General features: G+C 37.3%; 1 protein-coding gene across 2 annotated transcripts in view; it reads right to left on the minus strand.

Annotated features, from left to right (window-relative positions):
• LOC135226434 (hexokinase-2-like) overlaps positions 1–21,964 on the minus strand; it is a 30,897-nt gene extending 8,933 nt beyond the window's left edge. The window contains exons 1-5 of one of the 2 annotated variants that reach the window (XM_064265991.1): positions 21,752–21,964; positions 7,691–7,784; positions 6,993–7,155; positions 3,234–3,322; positions 1,550–1,679 (exon numbers count right to left, since the gene is read on the minus strand). In XM_064265991.1, coding sequence (XP_064122061.1) covers positions 1,550–1,679; positions 3,234–3,322; positions 6,993–7,155; positions 7,691–7,750 — 442 coding nt within the window. In that variant the 5' untranslated portion in view covers positions 7,751–7,784; positions 21,752–21,964. The remainder of the gene's footprint in view (positions 1–1,549; positions 1,680–3,233; positions 3,323–6,992; positions 7,156–7,690; positions 7,785–21,751) is intronic. The other variant, XM_064265990.1, reaches the window with a different exon arrangement.
• Positions 21,965–24,172: the final 2,208 nt, after the last annotated feature.

The raw sequence follows: 24,172 nt of genomic DNA on the forward strand, positions 1-24,172 counted from the left end.
TCATAATACTTTATGCACAAGTGTGTGTTGAGGGCTAAGGAAATCCATCAGTTTTAACTGGATTTAACTTATCAGTACATAAGTCTTACTTTTTTTACTAATAATTAACTTAGTCCATAGGTCTCAACTTTTTTTTAACTTATTAGTCAATTAATTTCAACTTTTTAGAATGATCAGTCCATTAGTTTAAACTTATCAGTACAGTAGTTCTACCTTTTTTTTAAACTTATAATTAACTTATTAGTCCAGGAGTTTCAACTGTTTTTTCTACCTTATCAGTCAATTAATTTCGACATTTTAAAATTATCAGTCCATTACTTTCAACCATTTTGTTTAACTTATCGATCCATTAGTTTAACATTTTTGAAGCTATAGTCCATTAATTTTAACTTTGTTGAACATAATAGTCTCTCGCTTATTTGCTTAATTCGTGAAGAGGCTTTTAAATAAAGAAGCCCACTTTTGACAGCAAAATATATATGTGTATATATATGTGAATGTGTGTATATACATATATATAAAAGTATTCTAAAGGGTTTTTACTTACTGTAAGCATGTAATGTACATTAGTACAAAATTTATTGACTTGATAGCTTAAGTAACTTCGTCTTCCCCACATCACCCAGAATAAATTAGTTCCCTTTGCCCTTAAGCTTAACTGATTAAAGATAAAATGTGTGTGTGTGTGTGTGGATGACATTAAAGTTTCAAAGGCAAATTTAAAAAAACCTGTTCAGTGATTGCAAGTCAAAAGATCTTCCAATATAAATCTTTGCAACTGTGTCAGTTACCTTCGATGCTAATATTGAAAATGATTTGTTTTAACTGTGAAATCTCAGTGTCCAGACAGAGGTTATGCCTTATACTATATATAAGCAATTAAGCCTTTTCATTGGCGACTGCGTGATATCAAGCCTTATTTCGTATTGACTGTCTTGTCGTCTCAAAAGTGTCACATCTGAATTTAAATTACTCTTTTCCCAAATTCTCTCTCAAAGTGTCGTGTTCACGATGAATTACCCTCGTCAAATTTCTTCGCTTTAATCATTCTTAAAATAGCGAGAATGACAATAATGAATATGTAAATAGACTTCAGTGCTACTTTGGCTTGTTATCTATGCGTCACCGAGGTGCTATAGAACTAGATCCACATCAACCGTGCATCTGATGTCTAGGCCCGTCCCTTACGACGCTCTTGATTGGCGGTTGATAAGCTATTCACAGGGCTGGGAACTCTCAGTCTCTCGAGAGAGTTCACATAGGTAGGCTGTCTGTTCCACCTCTCCTGAAGGATACGTCTTTCAAAAGTATCCCTCAGGAGAGGTGGAACATACATCCTGCCTATGTGAACTCTCTCGAGAGACTGAGAGTATCCAGCCCTGTGATTGGCTTATCAACAGCCAATCAGGAGCGTCGTAAGGGACTTGCCTAGGCATCAGATGCACGGCTGATGTCAATCTACTATAGCGCCTCGGTGTAGGTGACAAACCAAAGTAGCTATCACCACCAATTTTTTTTTTTTTTTTTTTTTTTTTTTTTTTTTTTTTACCTAGCGGAAAATTTCGACCAGTGAATTTCCTCTTGGTGAGAAACTGTGCGAGGCAGTCGGCTAGGAAGTCAAAGAGCTTTTCCCCGGACCCTAATCGCACTTCGTCTGGTATGTGGAAATAATCAACAACCTGTTTGTGTGGAGAAAAAAAATAAAGGAATGGTCAGGGCACTGCGAAGTGGACACAGAATGTGTGATTACTAATTACTATATTTAGTAGGGAAAAACTCTATCGCGGAGATTTAGTGATATATAATGTCTAAAGGGTTCACCTAGTTGGAGTTAACTGCCCCCCTCTTTCTTCATCACCTGGCCCATCAACGACTCTTGTTTTTAAATTTACCTCTTTTACATGTTGTAACTACTTGTTCATTTGGACTGAAGATGAACCCCAGGAAAGGGTTCGAAAAGCTTTTTGTAGTCGTAACAATTATACACGGACTCTTAACACTGTATTATTGTGGACCCTTTAGAACATTACTATTATTACTGGGCACAGTTTTCCGTGTCGAAAATGATGACAATGGTTGCAGGTCCACAATAATATAGTATGTGAGTATATGGTCTCTCATGGATATGAAAAGCTTTCGAACCTTGTGCTAGGTTCAACATTACGACTTTAAAATTCGTCGAAGTAAACTTATGAACGGGACAATTCATTTGCGTTCGTCGTTGTGGAATTGTCCTGTCCAGAAGTTTACTTTGTCGAATTTTTAAAGTCATAATGTTCACTTGACTGAAGATGAACCTAGTACAAGGTTCGAAAGCTTTTAATATCCATTAAAGACCATATACTCACATACTATATTATTGTGGATCTTCAACTATTATTATTATTATTTTTATTATTATTATTATTATTATTATTATTATTATTATTCAGAAGATGAAACCTATTCATATTCAAGACCACCAAAGGAGCCACTGACTTGAAATTCAAGCTTCCAACGAATATTTAGTTGTTCATTTGCAAGAAGTAAGAGGAGCTAAAGGGAATTACAGGAAAAAAATAAGAGATCTTGCTTAGTAAAAGAGAAAAAAAATAATTATTAAATTAATGAATAGATAAACAGATAAAAATATACTAAAATGAACTAGGTTTAATTGAATCAGTAGCTACAGAATGGGTGATTTAAGAGTTCATAAAATGGTCATAAAAACTCAGGAAGGCTCCTGAGTAGATCAGTGTTTTTACTTCTGCGAGATGACATCATTTTGCTTCCTTCTTTCGACGTCGTCTCTTGAGGATTTTGAAATATAATAGAATGAAACTGACCTTCAGGTGTTACCAATTATTATTACCAATCATTTTTCATGGCCAAACTAAACCGCTAGACAAATATCGGGCAACAGACGAAAAACATGAGTGTTAAAATAAAAGTTATTTAGCATCTTTCCTTGATAGTGACCCCCAAGGGTTTAACCTGGGGGGTGTTTAGTACCACCAAAAGCCCGTCGGGGATTACTGTAAAACATAAACAAAAGACTGTAAATTGTAAATATCATAAAGATAATGGCAACCAAAACAATATTAGGCCTAGATAACGACCAGCGAACTTTGTTGGATGACACTGTCTAGGAGAGATCCGTTTATTAAGAAACCATAAAATAAAACGTAACGAACTAAAGTAACTGTTTTCCTCGTCATAAAATATACAAAATTCATAAGAAAGAAATGACCAACCTCCTCAGTAAACTGGCCATCAGTCATTTGGGCGTATATAACTCTGAAGTTGGTTCCTCCCAAATCTAGCGCCAAGTACTCGCCGTTTTCTGAAAAGGACGAAATGATTAAGATTCGCAGGGCATCGTCCACAACAGCTATGTGATGGGTCGCATTAGACACAAGTGATATGAGAGACCAACACCCTATAATGTATATAACCTCTCTGTGGCAAAACATATTTCTGTTGTTCTCTTTCATCCTGGAGATCTTAAGGTTATAAATCTCCTGTTGTATCCTTTTACAAGGTAACTGTCAAAGTAATCAGATCACTTCATAAACTAATTAGAACAATTTCGAATAACATCAAGAATTCGTATTAGTGTTGTTTGGTTGTCTCTATCTTCAATAGACTGAAAATGCCATCGTTCAGTTCATGAAAACAAACAAGTAAAGCCTCCGTATAATCAGGGCCACCGAAAATAGGTCTATCTTTCGTTGGTCTCGGTATAATGCTGTATGAGCCGCGGCCCATGAAACGTTAACCACGACCCGTTGGTGGTCTGTCCTATATGGCTGCCAGAAGCCCGATTATGGCTAACTTTAATCTTAAAAAACATAAAAAAAAACTACTGCGGCTAGAGTGCTGCAATTTGGTATGTTTGATGATTGGAGGGTGGGTGATCAACAGACCAATTTGCAGCCCTCTAGCCTAAGTAGTTTGTAAGATCTGAGGGCGGACAGAGAAAGCGCGGACGGACAGACAACGCCGGCACAAAAGTTTTCTTTTACAGAAAACGAAAATGTGGAAAGTTGCTATAAAACCATTCAATTTTTCATGTAAAATCAAGTAAAGGAATCTCCGCAATTTCCATACGCAAAAGTCCTAATCGAAGCTCAAATTAAATAAAATATTTATTCGAAGATGTTCATACATCACCTTCCCAATACTTTTGTAGACTTTAAACTTGAATAAATAAAATATTAATAAGCAGCATCCCTAGCTATCAAGAGGTATAAGAGCAAGTGCCATTTCATTTCACACTATTAAAGGGAAGAACTACGTATTATGTAATAATCTGAATTCACAATTCTTCCCTTTCTTCACAAGATATTTCTTTAACGAAGATTTAAAGATAACTCGCAAAACCGTAACACTATGCTATTTTGATAATCATGCTTATATGAATGACCTTTCCTCGTAACTATGAACAGTCATTTCATTATAAAAGAGTAAACAAACCAGTTTGGTTTGATGTCACCGAGACCATCCCATTGTACTGATCTGTTGAAAGAACAAATCTTAGAAATTGGAATATCGTCTGAAGAGAGCTACTGTGTCAAGTAATTTTATCAGTACCCCAAAGGTCTTACTCTTATTACTCTTTAAAGTTTTCGTACAAAGACCTCCCAAAGGGTCTTAATTTTATTACTCTATGAAGGTTTCGTACAAAAACCTCCTAAAGGGTCTTATATTATAATTACAGTTTACTTGCAGAGATTCATCTCTTGTGAACAGGCCATGCAAGAGTAACCGGCCAACCACCCCCCCCCCCCCTCCCATCACCCGACTCGTATTCCTTCGATATTTACGTCCTCATCGGCAACAATGGATCTGTACCCAAGCCCATGCACCAAGTCTACAAAAACTTTCTAGATGGAAGACATGTTTGTCACTAAGAAACAAGGAGACATACAAAGCTCAGATATTTCATGGGACCCCAAATCTGATATTTCCTGAGTTCGGCAATGATAAAAGTTAATACAGTGTAAATATATGTGTGTCTGTGTGTATACACACACAATTTTATAGTTTTCCGTTGCTATGACACCATATCAAAACTGCATCGTTTCCATGCTTCAGGATTTCCCACGGCCCTGTACTATTTCAATGAATCCTTTCTGGCTATTTTCCTGGCATGATTATAGAAGCTTTATTATTATTATTATTATTATTATTATTATTATTATTATTATTATTATTATTGAATCAGCCAAGTGTTCACTCAGGACAATTTGACGGTAATTACTGGCCAACTTCTCTGGCCATTTATATTGCTCCTTAAGACACCTATTATTATTATTATTATTATTATTATTATTATTATTATTATTATTATTATTATTATTATTATTATTATTATATTGCGGAATCAGCCAAGAGTCCGCTCAGGACAATTTGATGGCAATTACTGGCTAACTCGTCTGGCCACTTCTGTCACTCCGGCACAGACTGCTACACAGACCAATAAAACATTCTCCCAGACAAGAAAATAGCTGCTATGTCGAGAGACCCTCGGCCACCAGCATGACCTTGAGCCCCCACAATGCAGTGCAATTCTTTCGACGTGAAAGGAGCCTATTTAAGCGTCGTTAACCCCTCCCACACCAAAGCTGACCAGCTAGACTAGAAGGTTCAGATTCCCCAGTGGATCGCATGATGGTCTCATTGTACAATTGTATATCCTGTATCCCTCGTAGTGGGGTAGCGCCGTTAGTGGACCTCACGCGGTGCACTGTGGGCATAACTTAAGGTTCTCTGCAGCGTCCCATCGGCCCCTAGCTGCAGCTCCTTCCGTTCCTTTTACTGTACATCCGTTCATATTCTCTTTCATACATCTTGCTATCCATCCTCGCCAAGCAGCTGCTTTGAGGTTTTCCTCCTGTTTACTCTCAATTCAGCGCTGAATGCCCTCATTAGTCGCAGTGCTTGGCTTTTTGCCTAAAATTTGTATTCCAATTTCGTTATCCCCTAACGATCACATATAACAGAGATCGTTTTTTGGACGAATTTGACGCATCTTCTGAGAGTAATTCAGTATTTTTTTCTTTTAATCTAAAACATAGCAGAGTAAATGCTCACTTTGGTTGTCTGTGCGTTTAGATAATTATTTCCCTTACTTATTTACTTATCTCTAGTGTTATTCATTAGCGATACATTTCTCTCCATTTATTCTTTATTCACGTATAGGCTTTTCAGCTCATTTTCAATAACAATAAAAAATAATCTCTTTTGTACAAATTGTATTCTGTACCCATATATTTATTTTTCCAGTGAGTAACATCGATACTCTACGGGTAATGAACTCCACGTTTAGACTCGCCGTCGTCCATCCCGGGGCCATCCTCTTTTATATTACCGCATGGGTACACCAGTAATGGTTACAGCAGATCTCCTCTTTGAACATCCAATGGGCTTTTGTACTACACAGCAGATAAACATACAACATACATAAGAGAATAGAACATAGAATTTAGGCCAAAGGTCAAGCTCTGTGACCCATGAGGTCAATTGGTAGGAGAGGGTGGAAAGGAAGATGGCTGGGGCGAATACAAGAGAGTGAAATACAAGATCATAATGTTTGTTTCTATGGTGTTTTTACGTTGCATGGAACCAATGGGTTATTCAGTAACGGGACCAACTGCTTTACGTGACTTCCGAACCATGTCGAGAGTGAACTTCTATCACCAGAAATACACATCTCTAACTCCTCGATGGAATGGTCGAGAATCGAACTCGCGGCCACCGAGGTGGCAGGTAAAGACCATACCAACCACGCCACTGACAAGCTAATCTGCAGATTCTGATCCTAATTAGGGCAGGGTTTGCTGAACGATTCATACCGAAATGTCAGTTAACAACTTGACACCTCAGTACAATAGGTTTAGTGGAGAGAGCCGATCATAATAGCAATGATAAAACAATGGTTTTAGTGCTTTATAAAGTGCAACCCCCCACCCTCACCCCCCACCACCACCACCACCACCACCACCACTCACCTGTGCCGTCTGGGAGTTCAGGGATGAAGGTGTTTTCCATCAGAAGGGACGATTCTCTCTCGGGGTTCAGGGCCAGACCTAATCTCATTTCGTCCAGGAACACCTCCCCGATTTTCCGGCGCTGCTCATCGGTGAGAATCAGGGGCCTCACGCGTTCCAGGATCTGGAAAGATGTGGTTTGGATTTTCTGGTTTAGAGAAAGGACGCCTTCAACGTACTAGTTTGAGCATTTATTTTTTCCATTTTTGAAAGTGATCTTTTGTTTCTGCATTTTCCATTAATAATGTTTTGGATGTTCTGGTTTAGGGAAAGGACGCCTTAACTTACTAGTTTGTTTAATTATTTTTGTTTTTCATAAGTGATTTTCGTATTTTCCATTAACATCTGTTACTTCTTTCTAATGAATACCATATTCTTTGGAAGCTTGAATTTCGAGTCAGTGGCCCCTGTGAGTTTGTTCCATAAAAATGGGGTGCCTCTCCCGAATGATAATGATAAAGATAATGATTATTATAATAGTTAATTAAAAGCTAATCACTGACAACATCTTCCGACTTATACCAACTAATCGATGGTAAACAATAAAAAGGCTCAGTATATTCTCTTAAGAGGCGCAGTGAAGAGTAATACGTGAGAATGGCAATCGTGAGACAAGACACGAATTTCAATCCTTATCCTCAGCTGAGGATTTAAATCACCTTTCTTTGCTTTTCGGTGTTGGCGAGATGGAGGCTTGGAAATTCCGTCGGGGAAGGCATCTTTGTGTATTGACAACGAACGGGGTCTTGGTCACTGTAAAGGAAAAAGAAAGAAAGATAAAAGGAAGTCTTTATGACAACATTGTCGAGGATTCATCAACGAAAACCCACAATACAGCAGTTATACATAAATCTGTTTACAAATGTCCATTACAAGTAGATATACCCTCAGCCTATATATATATTATATATATACTAAATACATATTTATATATATATATATATATATATATATATATATATATATAAAGATAAATGCCACGAAGGAAAAATAAACGAAGGAGTCTGCGAGATCTTTCGGCTGAAAAGCCCTTTACTGAAGCAGCTACTGACAAAAATACGAGAAAAGACAATACAAGAAGGTTTCGTATAACTGACAGATAGGGATTATAAAAGGATTAGTGGGCCTAGAAATCCGACACACCTGGAAGATAAGAAACCTTCCCAAACAAGCATAAACAAAGGGTGCAATTAAGTAAAAGTTTAAGACAATCATCTCAGATACAAATCTCCAGACAATTAAAGGATTATAGGTACAGCTATACGGAACCTGGTAGACAAAACCATATTCACAAAAAATGACAGACATACATTACAAAAAAATTTTTTTTTTTTTTTTTTTTTTTTTTTTTAATAACTCTAAGGCAACTGATTTTTTATTTAAGTCAGTAATATATATTTGAGGTCATTCTTAAACATGTTACAGATACAAGGGTCTAAATGAAAAAGGCCACGACTAACATTGAAATTACAATTGAAAAGTAAGTTGTATTAAAGCAGATTCTAAAGATTTCGTGATAAGACATCTCTTGACCGTGCAATTACTGAACTGTCAAATCCAATTAATTCGGTGGTTGTTTTCACTTAAATGAATAAATAATGCATTAGATTTTTGCCCAGTTTTTACAGAGTATTTATGCTGGCTTAGCCTTACTTCTAAGCCCTTGCTCGACTGTCCGAGGTAGAATGAGGGACAATCCATACATGGAATTTTATATATTATGTTGTTGCTTTCTCTGGGGCCATTTTTTATTAACATTCTTTTTAGTGGTGTTATTATAGGAAGAACAAGGTTGACATTAAAAGCTTTTAACAATGGTTTAATGGTTTCAAATCCGTTTAAAATAAGGCAAACTGAGAATGTTCTTAGAATTTTCTTTCTGTGTGTTGTTTTCAGTATAAAACTTTTTGTGGGCTTTATTATAACAAATGTCTAATATATGTGAAGGATAGCATAAATCTTTCCCTATTTTTCTTATGTATTCAATTTCTTGATCCAAATATTGTGGACTGACAATTCGTAATGCTCGTAAAAACATAGAGGAAAAAATTGATATTTTTATATTAAGATGGTGGCCTGAGAAGAAATGAACATAAGTTAAGTTGGTTAGTCGGTTTCCTATAAATACTGAATTTACATTGAAATGGTTCTCTATGTATCAAACATCTAAGAAAGGGAGGCAATTGTCTTTTTCTAATTCTAGAGTAAACTTAATCGATGGTACCTGGTTATTTAATTTAGAGAGTAAATCATTTACATCAATACCGACAGGAAGAACAGCTAAACAATCATCAACGTAACGATACCACTTTACAGGAATATGAATGATATTAGGTAAGTAGCGTTTTTCGAAGAATTCCATATACAGGTTTGAGAGCAATGGTGATAAAGGATTTCCCATTGCCATGCCAAAAATTTGTTGATAAAATTCACCATTGAATATAAACTTACAATCACAAATGCACAAACTCGTGAGTGAAATAATGTGACTTATAGGTAGAGGTAATTCATGCTGAGTTAGTTCATTGCTAAGATATTCTAAAATAGAGTCTATAGGGACCTTTAAGTAAAAAGAGAACATACGTCAAAACTAACGAATCTATCAGTAGGGCAAAGAGCAATTTTTGTATAATCTATCAACTAAATCTAGAGAATTATATATATGAGAATCGGAGATGGTTCCAAGTAACGGGGACAAGATCTTAGTGATATATTTCGAGAGTTTATATGAAATTGAACCAACAGTACTGATAATAGGCCGCATAGGGTTATTTTCTTTGTGCGTTTTGACTAATCCATATAAGTAAGGTAGCGAAGGAGAATTGACTGACAATTTGCCTAGTAGTTCTGTTTTATCTTTAAGGATACTTTTCACTATGCTATTTGAAGTTTTTTAAAAAGGACTTGATCAAGAGGATTTTTTTGTTAGTTTTCTATAAGTCACATCACAGTCGAGCAAGGGCTTAGAAGTAAGGCTAAGCCAGCATAAATACTCTGTAAAAACTGGGCAAAAATCTAATGCATTATTTATTCATTTAAGTGAAAACAACCACCGAATTAATTGGATTGACAGTTCAGTAATTGCACGGTCAAGAGATGCTTATCACGAAATCTTTTAGAATCTGCTTTAATACACTTACTTTTCATTGTAATTTCAATGTTAGTCGTGGGCCTTTTTCATTTAGACCTTGTATCTGTAAAATGTTTAAGAATGACCTCAAATATATAATTACTGACTTAAATAAAAATCAGTTGCCTTAGAGTTATTAAAAAAAAAAAAAAAAAAAAAAAAAAAAAAAAAAAAAAAATTTTTTGTAATGTATGTCTGTCATTTTTGTGAATATGGTTTGTCTACCAGGTTCCGTATAGCTGTCACCTATAATCCTTTAATTGTCTGGAGATTGTATCTGAGATGATTGTCTTAAACCTTTAATTGCACCCTTTGTTTATGCTTGTTTGGGAAGGTTTCTTATCTTCCAGGTGTGTCGGATTCTAGGCACTAATCCTTTTATAATCCCTATCTGTCAGTTATACGAACCTTCTTGTATTGTCTTTTCTCGTATTTTTGTCAGTAGCTGCTTCAGTAAAGGGCTTTTCAGCCGAAAGATCTCGCAGACTCCTTCGTTTATTTTTCCTTCGTGGCATTTATCTTTATTTATGGATTTATCACGTTCCTAACTTTCGTGATTCTGTTATACATATACATACATATATATATATATATTCTAGGGAGTTGTCACTCTGTGACTTCAGATATTGGGACATCACGACATCAATATTATTATTATCATTAATACTGCATGCATCATTATTGCTATCATTATTGGGGCTTTATATGATACATGTAGTAGACTGGGAGCACTTTATCATCTCAGTTCAAGTGTTCTGATTCGGTTAGAAATGGTCAGAGAAAGTGAAGCGTAGGCATTCTAGTTTACATAAATTATTTTTTTAATTTATCTAATTTTTCTCTTGTATCAAGTGATCTCTTCTTTCTGTATTTCCCATTACCTTCTATTAATTGTAATATAATAATAATAGCCACAAAATCCTGTTATAAATGTTGTAAAGCACTTGTAAATATTTTTCAAAACAGCGCTTTAGAATCTCATGTGGATCCCGTGGTCGAGACATAGGAATTGGATTACAAAATTTAGGCCAAAGGCCAAGAGCCGGGACCTCTGAGGTCATTCTGCGCTGAAAATAATACCTAGAAAATTGTTAGGCGAGGGTGGAAAGTAAGACCGAAAATAAGAACGGAGGTACAGTAAAGGGAAAGAAAGGGGTTGCAGCTAGGGGCGGAAGTTGCACAGCAGAGAACCTTCAAAAAGGCCCACAGCGCACCGTGTGAGGTACACTGGCGACACTACCCCCACTATGGAGAGGGAGCCACAGTTACCACATATGTAAACAGCATCACCCGTTAGTGAGCACACGCCCCACAAAACAGTTGTATAATATCAAATAACCCACTCTATTGTCGCTATCATCCAAATAATCGGCATCATTTGGATTATCTTCCAAGGATACTTGAATCTGATTATGGAAAGTTACCCAACGGCCTCTTCTGTGACATTTATGTCTCATTTTGCCCGTAAATTGAAGCAGCACTTTTTCTTTAATCATACTTGTACATTATTTCTTGAATGGAGTGTTAGAAAAATCTTATAACTGAGGCTTGTAGATGCCATCTTAATTTCCCCAAGCTAGGATATGCAGGGTTGGGGTCAGAGAGGACATTCGTCTGTAAAACATCTGCCAAAACAAGATGCGGCGCTCAGTGGCGGTGAGAAACACCTGGAATATGCTCATCAACAACAGCGACCTCGACTAAAGAAGAAGAAGAAAAAGCTGCCATATTAACAAGGAACCGTGGGCAAGAGGAATCACAGGAACTATCTGCAGAGTCTGTCAAGATCTCTGAGCAGGCAGCACAAGACACGTGATCACGATACCAGACTTTCCATCCAAGTCGAAGGCGAAGTGTCACACTTCACTCACGGGGCGTCTTCCTGGAGAGATAAGAATGCTGTTGAGTCCAGCTGGATAAGTTATCAGCTTGGTAATGACTGATCTAGTCTAGGATTTAAAGAAGTTTCATGATGCAGCCCAGAGTAGACCAGAAGTGAGATCGTCATTGTATCACGATATCTTCTAGGTACCACAGAAGTGACGTGAATAGCTATTAATTTATAAAACTGTTGAGGCTTCACCCCTCGCTCAGAACTAAAGATGATTAATCCATATAATCTAAACAGGTGATAAGCACTTATAAAAACGGGTCAGTTAATCCTTATAAAACGAGGCCAAAGGTCTCACAAATTTGTATCATAAATAGCTATTCACGTCACTTCTGTGATACCTAAAAGTAGAAGATATGATAACACTGACGATCTCACCTCTGCTCACTTCTGGATTGCATCAGAAAGCTTATTTGAATTCTAGACTAGAGCAGTTTTTTTCACCTGGCTGAACTCAACAGCATTCGTATCTCTCCAGGAAGACTCGTGTGTGCAAGAACCAGCCTCGAGAGGGAAGTCTGACATTGTGCCTCTGACGGAAAGGCAGGTATGGTGATCACGTGTCTTCTGATTCTTGTCCAGAGATCTTGACAGACTCTGCAGATGGTTCCTGTGATACCTCTTGTCCACGGTTCCTTGTTAAGATGGCAGCTTCTTCTTCTTCTTCTTAATCCACGGTCGTGGTGGCTGATTTCGATAAGCCTTTTCCTGGTGTTTATAACCGTTACTGAAGTAATAGTTTCAGGCGATTAATCCAGACTCAATACCGAAGAAAACCTGCTACAGAAACCAAACACTAAACAACCTGATGATTTTCAATGGCCTCCCATGAAGCAAGGATCACCTCTGAGGCTTTCATGTGGTTTAAGAGTACACACGTAAAACAGAGGATAGCATACGACACTTCCCATTGCAAAATGGAGTCTCGCTAAAGACTGAAAAGTTTAAGGTTGAGAAAACTGGAAGAATGCTAATGTACGCCTCTATATTGTTCCCTGGTGTCCCCCAGCTAAATTACATAATAAGGAGAGAAAAGCTGACAAAGAGAATTTTGCTTTGGAAAAGCAGCTACACAAGAGCTTAGAAAGAAAATGTCACACAACTTGAAAGCTGGGAAACTCGCTGTACTCAGCAAAGTTTATCTCATTCAAACTAAATCATTATCAGCTTTATCAAGGCCGACCCCGTATCAGATCTCTTGACACATCGTAAGATTGCTTTGCTAGTTACATACTACTCGAGATATTCCGTCATAGCTTGAATCAGTCTTGTACTCAATCTAGTACGTACATCTCTCAATGAGTAATGATAGTAAGATAGTAAGAATCTGGCGCGCATGCGCTGTAAGGGTTCTTTGAGCCTAATTCATCCTCGTGGAGATGGAAAGCTAATGATTATTGACACGGAAATTTTGAAGCTTAGAAATATGATATTTTAACAGGGCATAGTTCTGGAAGGGACATGATTAATAATTCAAGCTTTGAAGTCGAGATTTCCACATCAGTTTCCAAAAGGAGAGGAAAGCCAGGCGAAAAAGAGATAATATCAAGGTCATACGAAACTTTGCTTTCATTATTTCATTAGACGCAAGCAAGAGACGGACCTTTGTTGCGATTAAAGTTGATCACAGCCACAGTTGGCTGGGAAAGAGTCTTGCCAATAACTGATGTCAGAAGAACTGAACAGTCATTTCTAACATCACCATCATCAATATCGTTATTACTGTGGTTTTTTCAGTTATTTGTTAAGAATCATATTTAAATCTCGCCGACAAAATTTAATTTACTGATGACGGGAAGAAGACCCCAACAGTCATCATTGTCATCAGCACCATCAATATCATTATCACTGTATTTTTTTTTTTTTTTTGCTTATTTTTTTTTAAATCATGTTGGCATACAGAAGTTAGTGAAAGTGGCCATATAAGATGTAATGAAGGCGGACCATGTCGGGAGGCCAAAGTAAAGTCCCCTAAATGAGCCTTAGGCGAATCAAAATTGTCATTTTCTAGGATAGCTACAGTGCTCAGACCTTTTCGCAACCTTGACATTTCTTTGATAAACCTTATTGTAGAAAAATGCTAGAAATGACTATATTTAGACACAGTCAGTCATCACGGAAAGAAGTCAAAACCTTTCAGCTACGACTCAGATTTATCTTATCTGTGATTGGAGTGAAGAATTCCCCAGTCGACACTAAAAAGAGTTCGCTCGTATGGCACTGCTGCCTCTACCGAGGTCAGCGGCGAAGATAACGCAGGATTACCTTATAAGACTTGCCTTCTCAGACATAACACAGGTGTCTCTGTGACCCTTTCATGCCCACGATGTGCCACGACGCAGATGGCAAAGAATTGAATAGAATGTAGGATTTAGGCCAAAGGCCGAGCGCTGTGACCTACGAGATCAATCAGCGCTGATAACGAATTGAACAGGAAGAACGTTTGAAAGGTGTAACAAGAGGAAAAACTCCAAAGCGGTTGCACTGTCAATCAATTATTAGAAGGAGTTAGGATGGAAAAAAGAGAATATGAACGGAGGTACAGTAAAAGGAACGAAAGGCACTATCCCCCCCACAAGGGGACAAGATGTCAAAGGTCGCTGGACACGACCCGTGATGGGATAGACGGCAAATATCATCTTCCATTTTAGACTTGACATTTGACCTGTTGAGAGACTGATGTCAAGGTCAACTTCAGAGAAGACGCCTGATGTTACGGAACAAACGTCAACGATCATTGCAGATATGTCGACTGATAGATTAGATAAAACATTTCTACTCGCCGTGGCATTTTATATCGCTACGTACCCAGAAGATTAAGTTAACACTAAATTTTATTAGCTGTAGACTCATACCAATGAACTAACTCCATTGCCCCGTAAGTTATATTTCTGCGTGTAAAACATCGCCTACAATCGAGTAAAGACTGTACTGGAGTTAATAACTAGTATAGAAGTAATTATAATTTTCTGAACAAATGCCTTATATAAAATAAGAGGTAAGTCAGCAAGATCACTTGCTTACGAAGAAAATCGTAATTTGATGGAATCCTAACCAAACCTAACCCACTTTAAAAACAATACTGAAAAGGGATAAGATTAGACAACTTTGATATAACGTATCTGAATTAGTGAAATTGTTGATGCACAATAGAACCGGCCGCGTCTTGATGCGTGAGACATACAATTTGGAAACTCGTGAATGTTTTGGCGTAAAATCAAGCGACGCCGTAAGGGGGTAATACCGCCAGTGCACCTCATGCGGCGCACTGTAGGCATTACTTAAGGTTCTTTGCAGCGTCCCTTCGACTCCTAGCTACCAACCCCTTTTATTCCTTTTACTGTACCTCCGTTCGTATTCCCTTTCTTCCATCTTACTTTCCACCCTCTAACAATTGATTCATAGTGCAATTGCGGGGTTTTCCTCTTGTTACACCTTTCAAGCCTTTTCACTGCCAATTCCCGTTTCAGCGCTGAATGACCTCATGGGTCCCAGCGCTCGGCATTTGTCATGGGAACACAATAATGAACAAGAAAAGAAACAGTATGTGTCACCAGCTAACAATAGACATAAGATAGTCGGTAAAAATACTAAAAATATATTTAAGAAGAAAAATTCAAAATCAAGCAGGAAGTACGGTAAACAGAACTTTGTTCCTGACTCTACAGAAATGAAGGAATATTACGGACGAATTCAAGATGAAACTCACTAAGATAAGAATGAATGCCCCAAAGATCGCTCGAGTTTGTAAACTTATGCTGACGTGTCAACATAAATGATATTATGAATTCAGAGATATCTGAAAAAGGATAAATTTCAATCATTTTCAAGTGAACAATTATGGAAGAAGTTACAGAAGAAGTTACAGGTCCATATTTCCAAGGGTTCGGGCAGTCAACTTGCGTTGGGAACAGCTGATGAAGTACTTGTTTCCAAGAAGATCTTTTTACCTAATTTAACAAATAGGATCCAGTTCAGCTTTTTAATCGCTTAAGAACAAAACTTGAATATGCTCCTGACAAAATTCCTTTCCTGAAAAGGATGCACGAATCATTAGAACCTCACTGTCATGAATATTCGGATGGGCATCGGAGCAGGAGAAACAGAATCACATGATTCATTATGAGAATCATTGCCTAGGAAGTGGTAGGAAGTTACAGACTTACAAGAACAAAATAGGGTAAATTTTTTTTAACATTATTATAATTTGCATGCACATATCACATACACCACAAACAAGTCAAAAGGAGGCCACGGAGCCTCGAATTTGCAATTGAATAAATAAATAAATAGATGAAATAAGTAAATAAATAAATAAATAAAAATAAACGCAGCCTGTGTGTAGTAGACCCTCTTTGGAACCAGTGGAGCAGGAACATGCCTTCAAGGACCTTGATTCAGACCGGTTCCGGAGAGAGAGAGAGAGAGAGAGAGAGAGAGAGAGAGAGAGAGAGAGAGAGAGAGAGACTGTATAGAATATACAGGTCAACTTCACCTTAATACTTTCCCTCGATTCCCTAATACTTTCTATCGGTTCCTTAATACTTTTATCGATTCCCTAATACTTTCTCTCGGTTCCTTAATACTTTTATCGATTCCCTAATACTTTCTCTCGGTTCCTTAATACTTTTATCGATTTCCTAATACTTTCTCTCGTTTCCTTAATACTTTTATCGATTCCCTAATAATTTCTCTCAATTCCCTAATACTTTCTGTCGATTCCCTAATGCTTTCTCTTGATTCTCTATTAATTTCGATCCCCTAATACTTTCTCTCGATTCCAAATACTTTTTCTTGATTCCCTAATACTTTAAATTTAATATTTTAAAGTGATTTCCAATGGAAAAGTTTAAAAGTAAATGTTTACAAGGTAATGAGTGATTGGAATATAAAATTTAGCCCAAAGTCCAAGCGCTGGGGACCTGGGAGGTCATTCAGCGATGAAGTGGAAATTAAATTGCTAGAAAGAAGCTTGGAAGAAAGAGAATATGAACGGCGGTACTGTAAACGGAATGAAAGGGGTTACAGCTCGCGGCCGAGGGGACGCTGCAAAGAACCTTAAGTAATGCCTACAGTTCACCACGTGAGGTGAACTGGCCGCACGACCTCTCTACGGGGAAAATCATATTATATGTGTCGTCTGGTGATAATGATAAATCAAAGAAAACTGTAAAGAAACGTTGAAATGATTTGATAGGGAAAAGGTTTGAATGAAAGATATGTTGACAAGGACATGAGGGTGAAAGGAGTCCATAACCACCCAAAAGAATTTTGCTGCAAATGACAAGACAGATGTGGGCGCCTCATCTATTGATTTGTTTGTTTGTTTGTATGGTGTTTTTACGTTGCATGGAACCAGCGGTTATTCAGCAACGGGACCAACGGTTTACGTGACTTCCGAACCACGTTGAGAGTGAACTTCTATCACCAGAAAAACACATCTCTCACTCCTCAATGGAATGGCCGAGAATCGAACTCGCGACCACCGAGGTGGGACGCCAACACCATACCAACCACGCCACTGAGGTGCTTAAATCATTTGGGGAGTGAATGCTATGACAACGGAGGGAGACAATGTAGTTGGTGGGGGTAATGGGAGGACTTGAATCTGTTAAACTGGATTGGACTGGATTCGTGGAATTCAGGCTGAAAAGCCAAGAACAAAAGTAGAAGAAGAATGTAGAATTTAGGCCAATCGCTGGGACCTGTGAGGTCATTCAGCGCTGAGACGGAAAATGAGTAGTGAAAGGGTCTGAAAAGTGTAACAGGAAGAAAACCTCGAAGTTGAACTGTGAATCAGTTGTTAGGAGAGGATGGAAAGTAAGATGGAAGAAAGAGAATATGAACAGAGGTGCAGTAAAAAGGAATGAAAGCGGTCGCAGATAGGGGCATGATGTGGGAAGATGGGGCTACCCCTCTACGGGGCTTAAAAAAAAAGGCAACTTCAGCCTTAAAAAATGAAAAGAGGGAGTTAAGTGGTTGGACAGCAAGACAGAAATGGAAGAAGATGAAGTACAAGGGAGGTAAAGTGAAAGGCTAAAAAGTGCGTGCAGCTATGGGCAGATGGGATACTGCAAACACCCCTTATCAATGCCTACAGTGCACCGCGTAAGGTCCACTGCTGACACTATATCCTACTAGGAAAATTGCAAAATGATGTTTTGCTAAATATGTATAAATGTTTGGTTCTTTTATAAAAATAGTGTCATAAATGGTTCACAAAAATTCAAGCAAAGCATTACAACTCTAAAATAATTCTCCTTGTGTTGTATAACTTGCATTTTTAACTATTCATTGATTGATTTCTTAATTCGTTCATTTCCTAACAACTGATCTCTTCTTTCTGTATTTTCTATTATCTTCTGTTCCATCTTTCGAATGAACACCATATTCTTTGGAAGCTTGAATTTCAAATCAGTGGTCCCTTTGGTGGCTTGTTTCATATGAATAGGGCTTATCTTCTACATAATAATAATACTATTATTATTTCTTATGCATTTCAGTAGATGAAACATATTCATTGGAACAAGCACACCAAAGGGGCCATTGATTTGAAATGGAAGTTTCCAAAAAATATTGATTTCAACCTCCCACCGCAACATCACACTGCAGCAGTAACTAATATAATAATAATAATAATAATAATAATAATAATAATAATAATAATAATAATAATAATAATAATAATAATAATAATAATAATAATAAATGCACATCATCCAAAAGAAGGTATCATCCACTGGATGGCAAATGATTGCACTGCTAATGACATCACAGAATACAAATGTAATGTCAGAATAGATAACGAATTCATGAACAAAAGTACAAACCAGTGATTCAGTGATTTACGTCCCTTTTCATTTCCTAGTCGCTTCTCTAAACTGTAAATCTTAACGATAGTTCTCGCCGAAGATGCTAGAGTAGTGGTTCGCAAACTTTCCCCCTGCACCCAGTTCCACCATCCAGATTTCCCCCTTCATGTGTATGAGGGAAAGAGTAGTTAAAATACACTGTGACTATTTACTCATTTATTTTTCAAATGTACAAATATACTGATAAACATATAGTTACAGAGTAAAGTGGATAGAGAGGGTTTAGTAACAACTTACCGCATAGCCATAGAGAGCGGTCAGTGACAAATAAAAGGACTTTTGTTTGCTCTTCTACTTTAGAATTAAATTAGAGAGATATTTTTAGTTAGTAGGTAGTGTAATTATTTCCCCACTGGTAGCTTCAAATTTCCCCCAGTTTGGGAACCACTGTCTAGACTGAAACACAGTGACAGCTTTATATTCTATCAAAGTTAATGAATTTCCCCGTCACCATTCTTCGAACTTGACGAATTCTTACGGTCACTGAAGAAACAAAAGCATATTGAAAGATAGAAAACATCAAACTCAGTGTAATTAATGATGGAAGCTTGAATTTTAAACAACAGAGAGAGAGAGAGAGAGAGAGAGAGTTGTTTTTGCTTGATCATGCTATTTGCTGACCTGGTCTATTACCCACTCAGGATTCATGATTGAAATGGAGTAGCCTATTGTTTACTTTCCGTTCTGAAAATGCTGTGCTAGATGCGCACTTACGAAAGCAAAGCAAACTACAAAGCCAGCTGCCTAAGGGTTAATCAGATTTGCGTGCTCTGGGGTGTTAAACTCTCAGCACTGCTGACCGTTGAAGTAAGAAAAGAAAAAAACGTTGGTTCACAAAACTTCAAAAACAAAATAATCAAAGCTGACGCAATATTATTTATCATAATAAGCTTCTCAATAAATTTTTTTTCAAATCAGTATATCTACACAATAAAGAACAGCAATAAATGTTCTTTACTGAACCATTGACATCATTTACCATTACAAAGCGACCATTGTATTAACATAGTACTATCCGAGCCCTTTTTATACAAAGTACTACCCTAGCCTATACCTAAACAATACAGTACTATCTTAGGATATACCTAAACAATACAGAAGTACTATCCTAGGCAATGCCTAAGCAATAAAGAAATACTATCCTAGGCAATACCTAAGCAATACAAAAGTACTATCATAGGCAATACCTAAATAATACAGATGTAGTACTATCCTAGGCTATACCTACGCAATAATGAAGACAAATAGGCCTACCTTTCAGCATCCAAACCTTACCACACAAATGTTTACCATACACCTACTGGATCTCACAGAGCAGGTGTGGTTCATGCAAATAAGACAGGTTACAGGAACTGATACTGTTGTATTACAAAGAATTCAGAACTTAGGCCTACGTTTAGGGCAACAGACTGGGGATTATTTCCCCGAAGAATTTTATGAAACCACGATTGTTTTATGCCGTTAATTTTGTTATTTTTAGTGTTGTGAAGTTAAAAACAACATTGATTTCATTATAGCTACTCCACTGTAATTTTTAATATAATTTTTTTTGCTTTTATATTTGGCTAGCATTGTTCCTGAGAAAACATCAGTTTAAATAGCTCACTATCGATTGCCATACTCCTTTTATATTATAGTAACTCCAGCTGGCAAAAATTAAACGGAAAAAGTTACGGAACTGGAAGTTTTGACTAAACTATAAGCAACATCCTTCCATTGCAGTGAATAAACGAGAAAGCGCTTGAGATAGACATTTTAGCTATTATTTTCCCTTGGATTTCGCTTATACTAAATCACGTGCATCTTATGTTTTAATATATATATATATATATATATATATATATATATATATATAACATAAGATGCACGTGATTTAGTATAAGCGAAATCCAAGGGAAAATAGACATTTTGAGATAGACATTTTAGCTATTATTTTCCCTTGGATTCGCTATACTAAATCACGTGCATCTTATGTATATATATATATATATATATATATATATATATATATATATATATATATATATATATAACATAAGATGCACGTGATTTAGTATATACTATATACTATATATATATACCTCTTTATATATATATATATATATATATATATATATGTGTGTGTGTCCTTTGATATATACTATATGTATACCTTTATATATATAGATATATATAAATATAGAATATATATATATATATATATATATAATCATAATTATATCACACATATATAACTTGGTCACTTGTTGCTTGAATTCTTAGTCTGTTAATTGATAGAATAATGATAGGACCGCATTTAAATAGGATAGATACATAAAGTGTGTGTATTGCGTGTATTCGTGTGTGTTATTCAGGGTTGCGTGTGTTCGTTGGTGTGTGTGTGTGAAATGACAGGGAGTTTCCTTGATTCAGTAGGAAGGTATGAACGTTGTTGGCAAAGTACTTGCTTTATTCTTTACACAGCAAGCTCTAAGAGAAAAGAGAGAGAGAGAAACAATAAAAAAAAAAAAGACTTCTTGTTACCAACATGAGCACATTGATCACACTGATGCATCAGTCATCTGTGGACGAGAATAATAAATATTCTCAATAGAATGGATATCTCTCATTAGGGAGAGTTCCGTGTATATTCTAGGCAGCGCTCTCTCAAATTCCGCAAATGTATTTGACTGTTCTGAAGTTGCGGGGCAAAGGCTTCAATGAAAACAACTTAGAAACGGCAAAAGCGAATCTGTTCTGTATGACACGATTGTTTGCTTTTTTAACTTAGCCTGACACGTCACAACTTTAATAAGATATCTCACCGAAAGGCACCGACTAAACTTACTTACCACGGTAAAGAAAGGAATCCTGATTCTAGCACTGACACAACAACAGCTCTCACGCCTTGACGGTTATGTAATCGTCAGACCACCAGAAAACATCAATACTTCGTGCCCCTAGAAGAGTAGACGCGGTACTTTAAGCCAACGGCGTTCCCCTTTAACTAAAGACAGCCGTACTCTGAGCGTTCACTTCACCCTGACGCCATTGCCAGACTCCGCTTTATACGTTGGTGACGGAAGAGTATCGTACGGGTTATCATCAGTGACGACATCGGTTTAATCTGTCACTTCAAAGACGATGACAAAGGTGTTGATTATCTCTGAATTATTTTCAGCGCCCTTGTGCGAACGTACGTATGTATGTCTGCGATTAGCCTAGATTTTAAGATGACATAGGCAACAATTATCTTCGTTTATAGAGCGCGCCGGGAAAATCAATACTTTTCACACAGCTTCCACGTTGGTTTACGATAAGCTACGCTGCAAATAAGCACGGTCAAGACTTCATATATTAGCAAAATATTACAGCAGACTTAAGCCTCGTCACGCACACGCGTGTGTATGATTAGGTGATACATTAGTGACCTTGAGTACTATTACAGAACTCAAGGTTTTTCACGTTAAGCCTAAAGCTTTATACGCGTTACAGAATCATTTTATTAAAGTTCATTGCGGATCTTGAGTTGCAAGTTGCAGCGGTTGGTACTAGTTCTCATATATACTGCAGAGACTGTCTCCTGAATTTATTGGTATGTTTTATGCAGCACTTTATTGTTTGTTTTATTTATCTATTTATTTATTTTTGTCTAAACTTGATAGATATGTTTTTTTTTTCTTTATTCAAACGGTAATAAATCTACATATCTACATTGTTGAAATTTTTTTTTTTTTTTTTTTTTGTTTTTTTTTTTTTTTTTTTTTTTTTTTTTTTTTTTTTTTTTTTTTTTTTGCTCTATCACAGTCCTCCAATTCGACTGGGTGGTATTTATAGTGTGGGGTTCCGGGTTGCATCCTGCCTCCTTAGGAGTTCCATCACTCTTCTTACTATGTGTGCCGTTTCTAGGATCACACTCTTCTGCATGAGGCCCGGAGCTACTTCAGACTCTAGTTTTCTAGATTCCTTTTCAGGGATCTTGGGATCGTGCCTAGTGTCCTATGATTATGGGTACGATTTCCACTGGCATATCCCATATCCTTCTATTTCTATTTTCAGATCTTGATACTTATCCAATTTTCCCTCTCTTTCTCTTCAACTCTGGTGTCCCATGGTATTGCGACATCAAGAGTGATACTTTCTTCTTGACCTTGTCAATCAATGTCACGTCTGGTCTGTTTGCACGTATCACCCTATCCGGTCTGATACCATAGTCCCAGAGGATCTTTGCCTGATCGTTTTCTATCACTCCTTCAGGTGGTGCTCCGTACCACTTATTACTGCAAGGTAGCTGAGTTTCTTGCCACAGGCTCCAGTGGAGGGCTTTTGCTACTGAATCATGCCTCTTTTTGTACTGGGTGCTGCAAGTGCCGGGCATTCACTTGCTATGTGGTTTATGGTTTCACTTTTCGTATTGCACTTCCTACATATGGGAGAGATGTTATTTCCGTCTATCGTACTTTGAACATATCTGGTTCTTAGGGCCTGATCTTTGTGCCGCTGTTATCATATTCCTTCAGTTTCCTTCTTTAGCTCTCCCCTCTGTAGCCATTGCCAATTGTCATCGCTGGCTAGTTCTTTAGTCTGTCTCATGTATTGTCCGTGCATTGGTTTGTTGTGCCAGTCCTCTGTTCTTTCTGTCTTTCTCCTGTCTCTGTATATTTCTGGGTCTTCGTCTGCTTTTATTAGTCCTTCTTCCCATGCACTCTTTAGCCACTCGTCTTCACGGTTTTCAGATATTGCCCCAGTGCTCTGTTTTCGATGTTGACGCAGTCCTCTATACTGAGTAGTCCTCTCCCTCCTTCCTTTCGTGTTATGTATAGTCTGTCCGTATTTGCTCTTGGGTTGTAGTGCTTTTGTGTATTGTCATATGTTTCCTGGTTTTCTGATCTATGCTGCGGGAGTTCTGCCTTCGTCCATTCCACTATTCCTGCGCTGTATCTGATTACTGGCACTGCCATGTGTTTTATGGCTTTCTTTTATCATATTCCGGCGTTGAGTTTTGACTTGAGTATCGCCTTGAGTCTCTGCATATATTCTTTCTGATCGTGTCCTTCATCTCTTGGTGTTTTATATCTCCTCCTTCCATTACTCCCAGGTATTGTATCCTGTCTCATCTATGTGTTTGATGTTGCTCCCATCTGGTAGCTTTATCCCTTCAGTTCTCGTACTTTGCCTTTTTTGTAGTTGCTGAACTAAGGCGCATTTTTCTATTCCAAACTCCATCCTGATTATTATTATTATTATTATTATTATTATTATTATTATT

The sequence above is a fragment of the Macrobrachium nipponense genome, chromosome 14 (assembly GCF_015104395.2).
Source record: "Macrobrachium nipponense isolate FS-2020 chromosome 14, ASM1510439v2, whole genome shotgun sequence".
In the NCBI taxonomy this organism is placed as follows: Eukaryota; Metazoa; Arthropoda; class Malacostraca; order Decapoda; family Palaemonidae; genus Macrobrachium; species Macrobrachium nipponense.